This window comes from Podarcis cretensis, assembly GCF_951804945.1.
Source record: "Podarcis cretensis genome assembly, chromosome: 7".
Lineage (NCBI taxonomy): Eukaryota > Metazoa > Chordata > Lepidosauria > Squamata > Lacertidae > Podarcis > Podarcis cretensis.
Window position 1 is genome coordinate 5,033,961 of NC_137176.1, and position 13,573 is coordinate 5,047,533.

The 13,573-nt window shown below is 51.9% G+C and overlaps 1 protein-coding gene across 1 annotated transcript; it reads left to right on the forward strand.

The window, feature by feature from the left end:
• The first annotated feature begins 444 nt into the window (after positions 1–444).
• LOC307219927 (protocadherin-10-like) lies at positions 445–12,873 on the forward strand. Its single transcript, XM_079983494.1, has 4 exons — positions 445–3,867; positions 8,208–8,260; positions 8,370–8,458; positions 8,807–12,873. The coding sequence occupies exons 1-4, from the start codon at positions 1,249–1,251 to the stop codon at positions 9,064–9,066; spliced, it is 3,021 nt and encodes a 1,006-aa protein (XP_079839620.1). The 5' UTR covers positions 445–1,248; the 3' UTR covers positions 9,067–12,873.
• The last annotated feature ends 700 nt before the right edge of the window (positions 12,874–13,573 follow it).

Here is a 13,573-nt window from a genome sequence, read left to right on the forward strand (position 1 = left end):
ACCTACATCAGGGAAACAACCGGGAGGCAAAAAGCAGGAGGAGGAGGACACCCCCACCTGCCGCGCAAACCGGAGCAGAATCAGTCGACACGCAGAGCTGGTCCTGAGCAGCGGACTGCAGTCAATTTATTTCAGCCTCCCACCTACGCCTGTGGCTGGCGTGTCAGCCTGCCTGGACCACTCTGCTGCGGAAAGGTTAATGTAAAACCTGTAGAGCAGCCACACGGTGGAGCCTCCTTCCTCCAGGCGCTTTTCGCTGTTTCTGCTCTCGCCGTCCGAGTCGGCGGCATTAGAGGCACTTGGGAACTCCGGCGGCCCGAGAGCGAGGAGGAGGCGTGTTGGCGGGCGGGCGGGGGGGGGGGGGAGGCGGGGAGGGCGCTTTCTCCATGACTCTGCGCTGATAGAATCAGCCTTGATCCGGCAGTCTGGGATGTAATCCTCTTCTCTGGTAATTAAAAAACAAACAAAAACAAAGCAGCATTACAAGGAAAACGGTGTGCAGGAAAATGTAATCAATTCTGTAGAAGCTTAACCATCTGTTAAAGGTTAAATCCATGCGTGGAGTCTGATATTAGGATAGGGAGGATTTGGCTTTCGATGTGTTTGAGGGCTCTTTAATCTACGCCGGAGATGCTGCTGTAGCAAACAGGGGCGGGAAGAGAGGGGATTCCTGCCATCCCCGCGCGGAATGAACTTTCTTTCTCTGGGAAGAGATCGAAGCTGAGACACCCGGAGAGAGCAGGGTCCTCCCCTCCAGCGACAGCGAGCGAGACCAGCTTCGGCGCCAACTAGGGTTGCTGCTCTTCAGGACCCACAAATTCTCCGCCACAGCCAATTTGTTTCATCGGGGGCTTCTACGCTATCCTCGCTTTGCTGATAATACACCGCGCCACGCTGGGAAGGTACCTGACCTTTTCTCGCATGGAAATGATTGCAGCCTCCTGGGTATAAGAATTAAAACACACACTCTCTCTTTCTCTCTCTCCCCTCCCCACGTCGCTTCCGCCGGCTACGAAAGGGTTAACCATTCCGCCCGTCCTCGTCGCAGCCGCTCGGGCTCGGGCTCGACGGCGCTGTCCACCAATGCGGTGCTGAAATGGCAGGCGGGTCCTCCCTTGCCGGCTCCCCCTGCCAGCCGAAAGTAGTTGGAAGTCCAAGTCCATTGATGATGAAGACGCACAAGGGCGGGAGCGGAGGCTGCAGCTGCGGCGGCGCCAGTGCTCTGCCGCGTCCGCGCTGAGCCCACCGATGCCTTCTCCCGATGGAGGCGGCGGGACTCCCCGCTGGGTGAGGGGTTCAGGGGGGCCCCGGCTCGGCCCGAGGCTGGCAGGCTGGAGTTGCGCGAGGCTGGAGCTGTTGCTCCTGCTAACTTCTTGCTTGGCTCTGGCTCTGGCTCCGGCGCCAGCAGCGAGCCAGCTGCACTACTCGGTGCCCGAGGAACTGGAGCACGGAGCCTTCGTGGCCAACATCGCCGAGGATCTGGGGCTGGATGTGTCTAAGCTGTCGGCCAGGCGGTTTCGCATTGTGTCCCGGGCGGGCAGCAAGCAGCACTTGGAGGTGAACCTGGAGAACGGGATCCTCTTTGTCAACGAGAAGATCGACCGCGAGGAAGTGTGCGAGGCCAGCGGGGCCTGCCTCTTGCACCTGCAGCTGGTCATCGAGAGCCCGCTGGAGCTGTACCGCGTCGAGGTGGAGGTGCTGGACATCAACGACAACGCGCCCAGCTTCCCCTGGCAAGAGTATGTGCTGGAGGTGACGGAGTCGGCGCTGCCCGGCGCCCGCTTCCCCCTGGAGAGCGCGCAGGACCCGGACGTGGGCACCAACTCCCTGCGCACTTACCGGCTCAGCCCCAACGGTTTCTTCTCGCTGGAGGTGCAGACCCGCAGCGATGGCAGCAAGTTCGCCGAGCTGGTGCTGGAGAGAAGCCTGGATCGCGAGCAGCAGCGCAGCCACCGGGTCTTGCTGACAGCTTTGGATGGCGGCATCCCCGAGCGCTCCGGCACGGCTCGGGTCGTGGTCACGGTGCTGGACGCCAACGACAACGTGCCCGTCTTCGATCAATCCTCCTACACGGTGAGTCTTCCGGAAGACGCGCCCAAGGGGACTCTGGTCATCAGGCTGAACGCCACCGACTTGGACGAGGGCACCAACGGCGAGGTGGAGTACTCGTTCAGTGGGCACGCTCCGCCGAGGGTCCGAGAGCTCTTCAGCGTGGAGCCCCGCAGCGGGCAGGTGCGCCTGAAGGGTCAGCTGGACTATGAGCGAGCTAACCTGCACGAGCTCTACGTGCAGGCCAAGGACCGCGGCCCCTCCGCCGTCGCGGTCCATTGCCGGGTCTTGGTGCATCTTGTGGATGTCAACGACAACGCGCCGGAGGTGACCCTCACCTCGGTCTCCACGCCTGTCCTGGAGGACGCGCCTCCTGGCACCGTCATCGCCGTGATCAGCGTGCTGGACAGAGACTCCGGGGACAACGGCAAGGTGAGCTGTGAGATCCCGCCGGACGTGCCCTTCCAGCTGCAGTCCTCCTTCCACAACTACTACACCCTGGTGACCACCGACCCCCTGGACCGCGAGGCTGTGCCGGAGTACAACATCAGCATCACGGCTCGAGATCGGGGCAGCCCAGCGCTGGCCACCAGGAAGACGCTGACCGTCCATGTGTCGGACATCAACGACAACGCGCCGCGCTTCCTGCAGCCCTCCTACAGCGTCTACGTGATGGAGAACAACGCGCCCGGGGCGTCCATTTGCTCGGTCAGCGCCCTGGACCCGGACTGCAAGCAGAACTCCTACCTGTCTTACTCCATCGCCGACGGGCAGATCCAGGGCATGCCCGTGGCCACCTACGTCTCCATCAACTCCGACAGCGGGCATATGTACGCGCTGCGCTCGCTGGACTACGAGCAGATCCGCAACTTCCAGATCCAAGTGCTGGCCCAGGACGCCGGCTTCCCCCCGCTCAGCAGCAATGTCACCGTCCACGTCTTCGTGCTGGACCAGAACGACAACGCGCCGGTCATCGTAGCACCCGTGCCCCGCAACGGCTCGCTGGCCGTGGAGGTGGTGCCCCGCTCGGCAGACCCGGGCTACCTGGTGGGGAAGGTGTCCGCCGTCGACGCGGACGCCGGCCAGAACTCGAGGCTCTCCTACCAGATTGTGCAAGCGACGGACAGCAGCCTCTTCAGCGTGGCCTTGTACACCGGCGAGATCCGCACCATCCGCGCCTTCCTGGAGAAGGACGCGCCCAGGCACCGCCTTCTGGTGCAGGTGCGCGACAACGGGCAGCCGCCGCTCTCGGCCTCGGTGTCGCTGCTCCTCTCGGTGGTGGACAGCGTGCCCGAGGTGCTGTCGGACTTCAGCGAGTTCCCGCTGGGGCCCGAGTCCGCCTCTTCCACGCTAACCCTCTACCTGATCGTGTCCCTGGGCTCCGTCTCCTTCACCTTCCTGGTAGCCATCGTCATCCTCACGGCCGTCAAGTGCCACAAGGACCGGCTCACCCTCCAGGACTACGGCTGCTCGCTCCCGCCTTGCGGAGGCGGCGGGGGCGGCGGCAGCTGCTGCTCCTGCGACCCCTCGGGGCCCCCGACGGACATCTTCAAGAACTCCAACCACATCCACAACTCCCAGGTCCCCTCGGGCAACAAAGGGGCCACCAACTGCGGGGAGGGCGCGGCCGTGGGGGGGCCTCCTGGCTATTGCTACAAGGTCTGCCTCACCCCGGAGTCGGCCAAGAGCGACTTCATGTTCCTGAAGCCCTACAGCCCGGCCGCTCCCAGGAACAACGAGAAAGTCCCGGACAACTTGCCACCAGCTCAGGGAAAGACGCCCCGCTTGGCCAATAATTCTCTGCAGCCCTCCAGCCAGGTAACCTCTGGGGAGGGAGGGGGAAGCTGTGCCAAAAAGTGTCCGGAAAGTCCCTCGAAAATGATTAGGCAACTCTACGCCCCCTCCCCCGCCGCCCGCCCCAGTCTTCAAAAAAATAAATCCGCGCAGGGCGAAATCTTTTCATTCCTGAGCAACTTTTTAAAGATAATTACCCGGCCCTTTGATCAAGTGGCAGCGTCGAGATTAGTAACCATCAGACAGCAAAAAATTCTCCACCAGGCTTCTTGCCGTTTTAGTTAATTATTTTGAAAACGTCAGGCTCGTTTTAAATTAGTGGGACGAGCGGAAAGCGCTCAGAAGTGATACTCGAGCGCCCATTAAGGCTGAGACGAGGAGCGCGCCGAGGAATCTGGGACCGGTTCTGTCGAAAGAGATGACAGCTCCCCTCGCCTGACGGCCCCGCGGCTCGTCTCGCTGCTGCTGCCTGCCTGCCTGTCTCTGCCCCCCCCCCTCTCCCTGGCTGCCTCCCACTCGAGGTCTCTCTCCCAGCCCGCGGGAAAGGCGCGAGGTTGGCGTGGGGGTCCCTGGCTCACCGTAAAGGCAAGGGGTCAACCACCCCTCCTTCACTCCCTCCCTCTGGCTGAGAGGAGAGAATCAGGTAGAGGCGAGCAACCAGCCTCCACTCACTTACTTGGGGGGAAGTCACACTGAATTCCCTGGGGTTTTCTTCGGAATAAGCGTGCACAAGCTCTCCCTCCCTCCTCTCTTTCTTACGCACCCACGCACGACACACACACATCACATTCCATATCAGAGAAGAGAAGGGCTGCAGAGACGGGCCCAGGACATCGCAGTGATTGAACGGTGGTCATGTGGTAAATGCACCGCGCCTACAACTCCCCATAAGGGGCTCTAGCTTATTCTTTCTTCTGTCAGGGGAGCAATCCACCAGGAGGCTTTCCTGCTCCAGCCTCCTTGAAATAAATGACCAGGTACCATTCTTTTCAATGGGTGTGAGCAGGAGAATCTCCCCGTGCATAGTGCCCCAGAATGAGCGCCCCCTCGTACGATCCCTGTGGGGAAAGGAAGGGGTTAAGGCGGCACTACTCTGGTGCTGCTGCTGCTGCAGAAGCAGCGTTGGGCTTGACAGATCTTTCTGCCTGGGAAGGACCAGCCCTGCCTGGTGCTGTGTTTGGCTCCTTCAGAGGCGCCTCCTTACCTTTGCCACGATCCCATTTGCTGAGGATCCCTCCGCCCTCCTGGCACCTCTTGAAATTGATGCTGAGCTCCTGTCGGTGGCAGGCGAGCGGAGGGAGGTGGAGGCGCTTTGTGGGGGGAGAGGAACGCCTTGCTGTTTCAAAGAGCGGATCACTGGGCTGGTGTAAAAGGAACAGAATAGGCTGGCTGCTGCGGGGAGGGGGCGGGGGGAAATAAAAAACCCTTGACAGATAGAAAGAGATTTTTATGTCAACATTTGTTAAGCATATAAATGAATAACGTCTAATTTTTTCCGATGAAATACTATTTCAATAACGCGATTACCCAGGATGGACGAGGATGAAAAGCATAATCCACTTACAAACATTTGAAAACCACTTTTAACCATACAGCCCTTTTTAAACGAGCACAAGTCATTCTGCAGACAGGTCGTCTTCCTTTTTCACATTTTCGCTTGGATCGTTGGACACAGTTGTCTAATATGTTAATGCGATTTTCCTCTAGTCAGTTACAAACTCCCCCTAGTGACTTGATGTACGGAGCTGATTTCCACACCTCTCCGCCTCGGGAGGACCAAGGAGAGAGCAGCAAGGCCACAAAAGCTACCTCGCTACGGGGAGGGAGGCGGCTGGCGCTGCGGGGGAGGGGGAGGGTGATAAACCTCTCACCGGAAGGATCCAACAGCAAGACAGAGAGACAAGCAGGCCGTGGTCTCTCAGAAGAGATGGCATGAAAACGTATTGGGAGCATCTCCGGGGATATTTAGGGCATGAAGGATTGCATTCATTCATTCATTCCTCTTGAGTTAAAGGTTGGCATTTTACAGAGGAGGAAGAGGCCCACGCAGCAGGATCACCCAGCAAGAGGCCAGGGGGACTTGCCCTTCCCCGTTTCTCAACCTGCTGACTCCCTTGCAGGGCACATGAGTAGCGCAGGTGGGCTAGAAGCGCTTCAGAGAGGGCAGGCGATCTGGGAAGGTTCCGAGGCCGGGCCACCATTCTCCAAAGCCCCCTCGCGGAAAAGAGGCGACAGGGCTGAATCCCCCCGCAAGACTCATTTCAAGGAGGGAGGACCATGGAGCTTGGCCCCCGAAGTCGCCCTTGCCTGCCTCGCCCTCCCCTCCCCGCTCTTTCCCAAGCCAGGCGCCCCCTGGTTCATCTCCTCCCGGGGCGGAGTGCCCCTGACCCGCTTGGCGAGGCCTCTCCATCCATCCATCCAGGGTGGCACATTGGCAGGCAGGGAGAGAGGGAGGTTTCCTCCTCCCGTACCCAGTACGTGACCCCCATGCTAACGAGGCAGGCATATTAAGTCAAAGCGCATAACAATAGGACAATAATTGGGGATTTTCAAAGTAAGCCGAAGCGAGCGGCGCTTCCATTTCACAATCCAGCGAGTCTGACACCGAGATTAAAAAAACCCACTTCGGCAAAAGCCAAGTCGGAGCGCGCCCGAGAAAACGCAGAATACCAATGAGGCGGCCTCTTGGGAAGGAGCTCGGGGCTCTCTGGCTCGGGGGGACCTCGTCGCCCCGCTGTGGGAAGGAGCGCAGCCCCGGCGGAGGGGCTCTAAGCGGCGCTTCCCGGAAAGGGTCTTCCGCAACTGATCTCAGGCACGGCAGAAACCCCCAAGAAGAGGCGCGCGGGGGTGGGGGCGAGAGACGCGGCTTCCCTTCCTTTCCCTTCGGGCGAGAAGAGACACCCTCGACCTAATCTTTCTGATAAGCAGCGTCTGACTGAGAGGAGCCTAAGGAAGTCAGGTTCTGCTATGTGATATGCAAGCTGAGGGCCCCATTTTTTAAAATCTCTGCGTTTGAAAACAGGAAAGAAGTACCCAAAGGAGCACTTGCTCTGAAAGTAGCTTTCACTTGTAAGCCGGCTGATCCTTCCATGCAAGCACATCGCTTGATTCCTCGACTTTGCATTACTTAACACTTGAATGATCGCAGCCGAGTTTGCTGAACAGACACCGTGGTGTCCGTGGTACTGTAAGGTGTTACAAAAGTCCTTTCTGTGGCTCAGGGATGAGTCAGGTTCTCACATACAGCAAATCATGACTTCCTGCTGCAGGCAAGAGGGGATGAATTTGCATGCAGGTACCAACCTAGCAGCTCGAAAGCACGTCAAAGTGCAAGTAGATAAATAGGTACCGCTCTGGTGGGAAGGTAAACGCGTTTCCGTGCGCTGCTCTGGTTTGCCAGAAGCGGCTTAGTTATGCTGGCCACATGACCTGGAAGCTGTATGCCGACTCCCTCGGCCAATAAAGCAAGATGAGTGCTGCAACCCCAGAGTTGGCCATGAATGGACCTAATGGTCCAGTCCTTTACCTTAACAACCCAGGGCCTTGTATAGCTTTGTAGAATTCCCTGACTGGGACTCATGGAAATCAGGCCCCTGCTTCCAAACCAGGTGCTGTCTGGTTCACGGGCCCTGAAAATGACAGTGGCTTTTGGAGGAGCAGAGGGCAGCACAGCCTCCTTCCTTTCTGCCCAAGGGACACTTCCCTCCTGTCACACCATATAGCCTGACATGCCCCCTGCTGTTCCTTGACTGCCATTCTCTTTCTTCCAGTTATGCTCTTAGTCCCAAGCATCCTTCTGCAACTCTCTGCTCTCTGCCACGAACCCCCCATTCCCACAGGCCACTGACTACCCACTAAATTGTCACACCTGACCAAGCAAGTTTCCGAATCCTGCCAGCCCAAGCACCAAGATGTTCACATCCCCTCCACTGATGGCTCCAACATGGTTGCTACCACTGCCACCACTTGCCAATGCTGGCAAATATCAAAGTCCTTGCTCTTCTCTGTACAATGCTTTATCTGTTCTGTTCTTCTCATAGCCCCACTGCATTATTTTAGAGGGAATTATGCAGGATTAGCCATGTGTATGGGAAGTAGCTGCCATTATGAATTTGCATCTTTGCTCTATTACAGTCATGGCTTCTTGGTGCTGAAAGTAGTTAAATAATTTGCCTGAAGTGTGTACGGAAGACCCTGAGGGGGCCTAATTAGGCCTCTGTGCCTTATGTTTTATGACCCTGCTGTAAAACACTGCTAGCTGCTATGCCTATTGAAAAACACAAAAGGCTGGCAGAACAGCATCCTATGGTCAAGTGTAATGAAGGCAGATATTCTACTCAACATCCGCTTTTTCTCATTTGCAGGTGAAACAACCCAATACAGACTGGTTGCCATCTAAGCAATCAACATTGAAGAGGTACTGGGATTGGTCTGGGTCATTTAGTCATAAAGCAATGGCTATGGAGCATGTTAGGTGTTCTTACCCTAATCTTGGATAACTCTGTTTATTTGCTCCTCTTTTTTAGTTCACAGAGCCTAGAGGATGTAGGGGGAGTTCGTCGAGGAATCCAGAAGGAACATGACAGGTTGCGCACTTTGGTCACTCCAGTCTCTGGTGAGTTTTGATCCTTGGATTCCCAGAATAGTGAATTAAGAGCTGTTGGTATACATCCATCAAATGTTTAACTCCCATACTCCTTTGGAGTGCTCAATTCTTGCCATATTTACATATATTTTGTTTTACCAGTTGAACTAATCTATGGTGTGTAGATTTATAGGGGTGGGTGGTTCAGTCCCAGCCCTTCAAGATTTTATTTTGCTGTCTTAGACACTTCATATGGAAGCTCAGATATGCTATTGGGAACTGGATGGAGCATATCTCATGAATGGGACTATGTTTGATGTGCTGTGATCCCCCTGAGATTTTCTTTCTGTCAATAGATAACATCTTCTCTTTTCACAGAGCTCCAGAAGGCACCTGGTGCCTCAAACAGCATCTGGACACCTCGGTATGCTCCTGTGTACTCACAGCACATGTCCCCTCTGGATTACCAGCACAATGTGTATATTCCGGGGACCCCTACTATGCCTGCCAATAAAGATGGGCCTCTGTTTCTGGATCAGGAAGCCAAAAACAGCTTCTCTACTTTTGGAAAGAGGAAGAAAATGACCACATATTGTGAGATACATGACAACATGGTTATTAACAATAACTTGAAATAATGCTTGCTCTTGGTCAGTAGTGGGCGCAGAAGAGGACAGGGTGCTGTCCGTGGTGCTGGTGAAGCAAGGCTGAGATTTCTGGACTTTGTCACCTGCACTGTTCTGCCTAGTAAAGTGGCTGAGAAGTCTTCTGTGCAAGCTGCCTTCCCTGAAAGCTTGATGATCTGTGAAAGACTGTGATGCTATGTCACCAACAGCAGTTGTAATTTGTGATTAAACTGAAATAAGTGCCACTGGACAGCGAGTGGTTAGTAGCTTTTGACATGAGAGAATTGACGAAAAGGAAACTAAAAGAATGTAGATTCTTCCTGTTTCATTTGTCAGGTCTGGTGAGGGCTCTAAGCAGGAAACAGCACATGGTACTTTGATGTTAAGTGAAAAACTTGTCTTCTGTTGTAGAACAGGAATGTCTCAGGCGGTGGCAGGGGGAAGGGTATATAGCAGGGATGGGACACCTGTGGCCCTCCAGATGTTGTTGGATTGCAACTACCATAATCCCTGGCCATTGGCCATGCTACCTGAGGTTAATGGAGACCAACAACATTGGTGGAGGGCACAGGTCTCCTCCTCCTGCTTTAGAGAATGTCTACAAGTCAAAACAGCCATGCCCCGCACACTTCAACAGGTCTTTGTGCAAGAGCTCCATTTTGTAAAATGTGTAGTTTTCTTCTTCTTGGTATGTGTGAATATATCAGGTGCACTTTTGTGTGTTTCTCATCCTGTTAGCACATCAAAATAGCTGCAGTGGAAAATCACAGAAACCCAAGAAAATGCTTGAGTTTAAAGTAATAGGGATTTATGCTCTCATCCAGAAGGAGGTTTTACTGCTCTAGAAAGTGTGAATAATTTCTTATTGGGAATGGGGGTAATGCCCAGCATGCAAAAACCAATCCAGCTGCAGTGTTTAATATTTCACCGAAAGATAGCAAAATTAAGTGGTTTATTTTTTTTGATCACACTCACTAGGATGTAAAGCAAAGCATGCCAGGTTTGGACAGGAAGTCTTTTCAACTGACATTAACCTTGTGGTTGGAAAGAATTGGGTTCTAAAAAGGTTTGGTTTTGTTCAGAATGAAGCTTACACATGACTGAGGTTTGGAACAGAGATGAAGCAAGAACCTTACTACTTTTATCTCCCTGCCCTGCAACTATCTTTCTTATTTCACCATGGGGACTTTGGTAGGGGAAATAAGACACAAACTGGACAGCCAAGAGATTTGAGGGTCCAGCTCACTGCTTGGATGTAGGAGTGCATTTGCTTAAGGAGGGACCGTATTATCTTGTGAGTTTAATTCCCATGAACTGTCAAAAAGAACAGTGATCTGGGGAATCAGGGCAGTGTATACTTAATTGTGCACACAGACAATCCAAATTCTGCACTAAGGAAAGTGTGATCTGCACAAATTATGCACATTTTCATATATTTTTTAAAATATTGTCGTGTTTACAGTTCTGCATACTATATTCTGGTCCTGCTTGTCACAGGGAGGGCAGGACTATGCAGGGCACTGAAGCCCTCATCCCAGCTGCTGGAATTCTTCTCCAGCCACCCCTCTGGCTTCTGGTATTTCAACTGGCATTTCACATTTTCAACCATATCTTCATAATCATAAGGGCTGAAAACTTGCCTTTTCAAAAATGAAAACCAAGCACCTCAGGAAGCCAAATTCTGCACCCAGTACTGCATCTAGCATTTCTCCCAAGCTGCCCCAGGATGTCATGCACATTCCCCACACACTTCTGAGTGTATCTTCAAAGCCATAAAGACTGGATCTTTTTAAAAATAATAATAATAATAAAAATAAAATAAAGGTGATTATTTCAGGATACCAAATTCTGTATCCAGTAATACATTCCATGCTTTTTTCCTGAGCTCTTGTGAAAACCAGGCATACACAGAGCTCTGCTAACACAATTTTTTTAATGGGGCAAAGCTGGCAAGAAGGCAATTCTGCAGCCCCTAAAGGGGCATCCTTGAAACTCCTAGCAGAATGGATGCATTTGTTCTCCCACAAGGGCCTTGCAATCTACCAGGCTTAGGGGGGAAGGCTATGTTATCTTCCTTTCTGCTAGCAACTTATGTGGATGGATGTCAGTGCAATATCTGTGGGAGGAGGCAATTATGAATTTTCAAAGATGGCCAAGCTTTTACTGCTCTGCTTCACCAAGCATGGCTAATTTTAAAGGCAAAAGGGATCTTGAACACAAAGTCTTCACATTCTGAAATTGCATTGATAGAACATTGGGGTGGGAGTGCAGGAAGATGGTTCACTTGAAATAGAGGACCAATATCAGCATTTTCTTAAAGAGGCACGTCTGACCTACTGGCAGCCCTGCCCTCGGGTGTCTATCAGAAGATGGAGCCCCCTTCATCATCATCATAATGAAAATAATATTTTTTATTTATATCCCACCCATCTGGCTGGGTTGCCCCAGCCATTCTGGGCAGCTTCCAACACATATAAAACACCAAGCATTAATAATAACAATCTGATCCAATTTAAAAAGTCGTAATAACTTTAAAATAAACAACTTATATCAAATAAAGCAATATTCAATAATCCATTAGAATCTAACAGTAAACAGTAAATTAAACTTCAGCAAATAATCACTACTACAGATAGTGTAACTGGTCATATTTTCCTCCTGTTGATTTGTCATATATGTTGCTTCCTCTTTAGCTGTGTGCACCTACAATTTGGGGGTATGCACTGCATTTTTCTCCACACATTTAAGGATTTTAAGTTGCAGCTGAATTGGCTGTAGGCAAGTAAGGGTAGCTGGGGGGCCACGAAGCACCAGAGGGCTGTCTGCTAGTACACTATGTAGGATAACACTGGCACAGGATCCCACGGCATAGGTAGCTCAGACCACACAGAAGCCAACAGGGGATGGTGGAGGATGGAAGAGAAAAAGAGGTGAAGCACTAGCCTGAGTCTCTCTGTGCTTGCAGTGGCAAGTAGGATGGCCCTGCACTTGCTTTTCAGCGGTACTGCAGCCTCTTTGTATGGCTAGTGGGGAATCAAAGGCAAGTGAAAAGGCCATGGGTATAATTCTGCCCACTAGCTGCTGTCTGATCATGTTGTCAGTAGTTGTATACGAGTGCAATTCTGGGCTGTGGGGAAAACAGAAGGGAATCCCTAGGTTACCATCTTGCTCCAGGAATGTCCTAGATATGGGATATAAACCAGTAGAATGGCAGGCAGAATCTGAACTCAAGGCAGCCATGAGTCTTCAGCTCAAGATATTTGCTCTGTGTTTGTCAATGTGTGTTTGTAACAGGCACTTCAGATCTAGACATTTGTAACTCCACACTCATTTTTCTTAAGATTGGCCTGTGTGAGCAGTAAGTTCTTTGTTGAACAGTTCAGTCTGAGAGGCCCATTTAAGATAATGCACAGGTGGGAATAATCTTTCTCGAAAGATACATTTTTTCCTGTATGCATGGAAACTGTGTTGACAAGTCTGCCAGAATCACAGAAAGAAAAATTGCTAGTATTTTTTGTTTGAATTATAGCTTATTGCCTTTTGAACAATACATGCAGTGCATGAAGAATTCTTTTCAAACAAGTAAGAAGTTTATTACACAATGTTTGATTTATACCAATAAAATTGTTCTTTAATAGTCCAAAATGGAAACCTGCCTTTTTATTTTGCTACATCAGGACAATTTTGGGGGGTGGGGTGGCTTTGAGGTTATGGCTTGAGAGCCCCTGAGCTGCAGTTCAAACAAAGCATTCTACAGCAGCCTTTTGAAGTGCAGTTACTTGTTGCAATTACAGTCTCAAATGTGAGCAATATTAAACTACTTCATCTTGTAGTTTTCAGGGAAGAGGAAATTTACTCTTCTCCTGCAATCCCTGCTGGGCAACTTTATTGCAGAATGATGGACCTTGAATGCCTAGACTGCTTAACTTTCACTATGGGTGAAGCTATCTCTGTACATATCTGGGCCACTAAGATTTCTGCTAAGCATGGCTGTGGGTGGAAAAAATGTTTCCATCTACAGCCTGAGGGCCTTCTTACAAAAAGAGGAATCCTGGGTGAGTTTGGGCTTCATCCTCTGGTCTGACAAAGGAAATATTTCGAGAGATAAGCCCCCCCCCCCCAGCAGGGCCAGGTGTGGGGTAAATTGCACCCACCCTCACAAGAATTGTTTAAACACTTAGGGGTTTAGTTGACTCCATCCCGGAATCCCTGGAAGAGGCAGCAATCTATTTCTATATTGTGTAGAAATAGAGTTACAGATTCTATATCAAATGAAATCAATGTTGGCAGCACTTTGAAGCACCCCACTGAGTCACACTGAGTCACACTGAGACTCCACACTTCCTTATGTAGTTTGCTTCAGAAACTCAGAGAATTATTTAGAGACTCAAGCCTGCCTGTGATCTGAGTGAGGGTGGCTAGGGTTTAGTTCTGACCTTAGAGGCTGAATCTAGAGGGGCAGCTGCCAATATAGTTGGAGCCAGTTTCATTGCAGGCAATTTCCACTTGATGTGGCTTC